This window comes from Sipha flava, unplaced genomic scaffold, assembly GCF_003268045.1.
Source record: "Sipha flava isolate LNK unplaced genomic scaffold, YSA_version1 17877_pilon_pilon, whole genome shotgun sequence".
Classification (NCBI taxonomy): Eukaryota; Metazoa; Arthropoda; class Insecta; order Hemiptera; family Aphididae; genus Sipha; species Sipha flava.
This window is the reverse complement of record NW_020272118.1, coordinates 1-5647: the sequence shown is the minus strand read 5'-3', so window position 1 is coordinate 5647 and position 5647 is coordinate 1. Positions and strand designations below refer to the sequence as shown.

Below are 5647 nucleotides of genomic sequence, written 5' to 3'. Positions count from 1 at the left end.
ATAATAATATTAAAACATTAGATACATTCCTAGATTTTAGTAAAGCTTTCGACAACATTTCGCATATTTTTTTATTAAACATCCTTAAATTCATTGGTATAATTAATAAAACATTTAAACTTTTTGAATCATATCTCCACAATAGAACCCAACAAGTTAGAATTAACTACACACTAAGCAATATAACTTCAATTACATCTGGAATCCCCCAAGGAACAGTTCTATTGCCCATTTTATATATTATATATGATGCTTCATCAGACAATCTAAATATTTACGGTAATTTATTTTTATAAGCAGATGACACGGCTATTCTTATATCAGAAAATAAAATATTAAATATTTTTATAGATTTATAATATTTTTATAAATTTTATAACACAAAAAAGTATTATTAAAATAAATATGAACAAATCAAAATCATATTTCACTGCTAACCTATTAAAAGAATTCAAAGTTTTCACTATAAAACAGCTATTTTTCAGAAAAGTTCTGTATTTTTCATATAAATTTAATTTAATCAAACATAAAAAAAAGACATCATAACACACGTATAAAAAATAATTTAGATATTACCATTATTAGAATATTAAAATCAAGCCAATGTTTTTCTCATATAGGTTTAAACTTATTAAATAAAGTACTAATTCATATAATTAATTGCATATCATATACTAAACACAAGAATTTGATCAAAACTGGCTAGTAAATAACACCTACAATTTATAGTTTTTATACTTATAAGTAATAGTTATAATTAAATAAATTTACATTAGAATTTTCGTTTTTATTGCCATTTATACTTATATCTGATCATTATTCCTTATTTTCTTATTTTTATTAATTATTATAGTCAAACTTAACATTATAACTATACCTTGTATTTCCGATTTATATTGCATTTTATTCATATATTTTAATTAATATACTAAATTATTCCGATAAAAAAAAAAAAATTAATATATAAAAAAAAATATTCAGTTAATTATGTTGGTTTTCCATCATCACCGATAAGAGGCTAACTACAGTGGCGAGATAGGCCATATAACTTGTATTATGTATTTATCCTATATTTGTTATTGTAATTTCCTTCTTGGCCAATAAAGATTATTATTATTAATTATTATGTTAAATTATCTTAAAAATTATATAATTCTATTTATTTGTAGTAAAAAAATAATATTCTTCAAATATTTGTATAGTTAGGTAATAATTGCTATATCGCAACCTTTTTTAACTCGAAATTATAACATAAATTTTGTTCTGTTCAAGATTTCTTTTTTTTTCCTTTAATGAAATATATGTTTGATTTTTTACGCACACTAATGATAAGTGAATGTTATATTTACTTGTAACATTGAAAATCTTTATTGAGCCAAAAAGTATATTTGACTAAATTTTATATTTATTTAATATACATTCTATTCGTTCAAGTTAAATATGTTTTGGTCGATTTAAATTATTTTTTGGAAGTATTTAAACAATAGGATCATTGGAAGCATTTAAACAATTTCAATATTACAATGGATTAAATATATTTAATTTTTATCTGATTTATAATAAAAAAAATAATAACTCATTGGCGTTAATAGTTATTTATTATTTATATATTTTGTTTAAACAGTTTAAGAAAAAATAAGCCTTTGATATTATTTATGTTAAAAAAAATAAGTTAATAAAAATAAATAATATATTATTTAACTCACCTTTTAAAAAATAACATAGTTCATTAAACTATTTGATTATTAATTAATAAGTATTGTTATTACTTTTTAATTTATTATTGAAATACATAATATTTAACTATAAGAATTTCCAAAAATATAAGACAATAAGTCAGAACCACCTTCCAATGAACGATTGCCATAATAATTTCCATTATAAATATATTGTTTTGTACTTTTTTTTAAAAAAAATTAAAGATACTTATGTCATTTTCAAAGATATTTTGAAGATATTGATTATCTTTTTAATGAAAAGCGTCTGAAAACAATACATTTTAGTTAAATGAGTCATGAACTCTTTTAATTCCTTAATAACATTAAATTGTTATACTTTTGAAATATCCATGTAATAATACAGTAAATTAATAAATACGGGATGAAAATTTTATATAGATTCGACAAAATTTCACAACTTGCAGTCAAATATCTACATGTCGAATTCATAAAATGAATAAAAACTAACGTGAAATTTTTTTAGTAATTTCTCATTTTTCTTCGTAAAGAAAACGGAGTCTGCTATAAAAAAAAAAAATATCTAGAATTAAGTAACATACTCCTAATTATTATGTTTCTCAAAGGTGTGACTGAAAAAGTTGATTATTTCAAAAGCATCAACGTTGGAGCTATTTGGTTATCTCCTATATTTAAATCTCCACAAGACGATTTCGGTTATGATATATCGAACTACAAAATGATCGATCCGTTGTTCGGCACGATGGCAGACTTTGACCGTTTGAGAGATGCATTCCACAATAACGGTGAGTTGTGTGTTATTATGTGCGTTGTGAAGGGCTTGTTAAAAACTTGGATATATTGCGATTCCCAGGGATAAAAGTAATATTAGACTTTGTGCCGAACCACACCAGCGACGAACACCCGTGGTTCACGAAATCTGTCGACAGAATGGAACCGTACACGAACTATTACGTGTGGAAAGACGCGAAATACGATAAAGACGGCAACAGAATTCCTCCGAACAACTGGGTGCGTAAGGAAAAAGTGTATTACAATTACGAGCTATGGTTTTCATAATAGATGTTTAATATAAAAATCACTGTGCACAATTTGATCAGTAAAAAAAAAAAAAAAAAAAAACACAACAAAAAAAATTTTTTTTCACTTTCCATTGGGGGGGGTCAAACAGGGGGCCTGCTTGGGAATGGAACGAAAAACGTCAGCAGTACTACTATCACGCGTTCCAAGTGAAACAGCCCGACTTGAACTACAGGAACCCAATGGTCGTGGAGGAAATCAAGGTAATTACTGTCGGTATTGAAAATACCGGCACGACCGTCAGCTTGCACGGTGTTACAAACGTTAACGGTTAGCATGATACATGTCTAATGGGGAAAACGTCTCTAGAACACCATACTCTACTGGCTGGGACGTGGCGTGGACGGGTTCAGATTTGACGCCGTCAACTATCTGTACGAGAGAGAAGACCTAGAGGACGAACAGAAATCGAACTACCCCGGTGCTTACGACACCGATTACAGCAGTCTGATCCATACGAACACGCTCGACCAACCGGAAACTTACCAAATGGTCCACTTGTGGCGGGAACTCTTCGAGGAGTACTCCATCTCCGAGAAAACACCCAAGTACGTGTTACCGGTCTCGAACCGCGGGAAGCGTCCGAAAGCGTTTCCGAATGTTATTCGGAGCTCACGTGTTAATCGTTCACACTTTTCGTTCGTAACAGCTTCTTCATGGTCGAATGCTATTCGCCGCTGAACTACACCATGCTGTACTACGGCAACACGACCCATCCCGGTGCTCATTTCCCGTTCAACTTTTTGTTCATCAACTCGTTCAATAAACAATCCGACGCGAATCAGGTGTACGACATGATCAAATCGTGGATGTTGAACATGCCCGAAGGGAAGTGGGCCAATTGGGTGGTGAGTATTCTTCACGTTTATCGTGTTGGAGCTCGTTTTGTTTGGACGGCTCGCAAATGATAATACCTGGGGAACGAATGTTAGCTTAGTACAAAATTAAAAATATTTAAACACACATTTGTAAAATATATATATAAATATATATATATATTTATATATATTTATTTATAATATTGAAATATTTAATTGAAAACAAGAAAGAATTCACTATAATTTATAAATTATACATAATACAAATTAAACATTTTTATTCTGAATCATCCAAATAGTCTTCGTGGGACAAAGAGTTAGAAATAACGTATAATTTGAGATTTTAGAATTTAAAATTACGGTGATCCGATCTTTTTATTACTTAATAACGGCTAGATGATCTCTCCATATCAACGGGAGAGACAGGTGCATATTTCATACACATTAATTATTTTAGTATTCTATTTCTAAATTGTTTTTTGGAATTTTGTGTAATAGTATATCCCATATCGAAATTTCAGCGTAAAATCCTGGGTTTTTTCCTAATATATTTTGTAATTTTGAATTAGTAAAACTCCAATTTCTCCGTGAACTTTTTTTCATTCTCGTTCCAATTCCTTTAATTTTTTCAAAGATTTTCGAATAATTTAAAACAGCTGATAGCCACGTATCCCACTGAGGCATAATAAGTTCGGGGGGACAGGGTTTAATTTGGATACATATATTTAAATGTTAGTATACGACTTGGCGCTTTTAAAAATATTTTTTTTTTCGTCAAACGTAAAATACTAAAATAAAAACGGAAATTCTACAACAATACAGATTACGTATATTTATTTGTAAAACATTTGAAAATATTTAAAATAGAATTAGCATCAGCTTATTCAAAATTAAATTAAACGTACACGTACGTCAAAAACTTTTCAATGTTAAAACTGAATAAAAATATTTATTTAAATTAAAATCCGTACTCTATTATGGTAACGAATACTCTCAACCGTTAATTGTTGTTCACCGGTTGGTTAGCTCGGGAACCACGACAACTCCAGGGTCGGTTCCAGGACGCACCCGTTGTTGGTCGACGGTCTGCACATGATGCAATTGCTGTTGCCGGGCACGCCGATCACGTACTACGCCGACGAGCTCGGTGTCGGGGACACGTACGTCCGATGGAATCAGACCGTGGACCCGGCCGGTGTTAACGTGGGCCCCTTCCGGTACACACAGTTCAGCAGAGACCCCGCGCGCAGCCCTTTCCCCTGGGACGATTCGCGCAACGCAGGTACTGCAAAGTTCACGGTCGAGTCCGTTTTCGATTACGGGAAACGGTTACAGTATTAAACTCGTTTCCAATGGTTCCAGGTTTCACTAACGCGTCGAAAACTTGGCTGCCCGTCAACCCAGAATATTGGCACGAGAACATGGTGGAGCTGTCCAAGCACAAGAGCCACCTGAGAACGTACAGACAGCTGTCGCGTCTGAGACAGATCCCGACGATTGTCAAAGGAGATTTGCACGTATACTTGCTATCGAAATGGGTGTTCGGTTTCTCGAGGTACATTTCTACCTTCTAAACACTTCTACATTAATATCGATTTGTCAATAATCAATGCAACGCAATCTAATGTGAACAAATAAATAACTAGAATACTCAGGAAACGTATGTCACTGTTAACGCGTTTATCAGTCATATTAATAGTGGATGATCTGATTTGTTTGATGTAATCGTTCGACGGTAATATGATTTTATCGGATCAATTTTTAAACTTAGGTGATACGTTTATAACGTTGAAGTCATAAGACCCGAATAGACTACAAGCGATTTGCTCACCTATGTATATCGTGATAATTAAATCTACTTGATCCGCATGCGTCGAGTATCTGATTATAAATAATCGAACTGCAAAATTTAAGTTAGCAGTACTACATTTTGCATAAGTGTAGGTTAAATAAGTTTAATTTTTCCGGAAGCAAGGTTAGGAGTGTACGATTCGGACATCATAAATTTTACTATAATTTAGTAGTATAGTTTACAGAAATGAAATAGTTTTT

General features: G+C 31.4%; 1 protein-coding gene across 1 annotated transcript; it reads left to right on the top strand.

Moving 5' to 3' along the window:
• The first annotated feature begins 2274 nt into the window (after positions 1-2274).
• LOC112680598 (maltase A1-like) lies at positions 2275-5184 on the top strand. Its single transcript, XM_025550750.1, has 7 exons — positions 2275-2482; positions 2551-2725; positions 2869-2980; positions 3087-3325; positions 3427-3625; positions 4622-4877; positions 4958-5184. The coding sequence occupies exons 1-7, from the start codon at positions 2290-2292 to the stop codon at positions 5167-5169; spliced, it is 1386 nt and encodes a 461-aa protein (XP_025406535.1). The 5' UTR covers positions 2275-2289; the 3' UTR covers positions 5170-5184.
• The last annotated feature ends 463 nt before the right edge of the window (positions 5185-5647 follow it).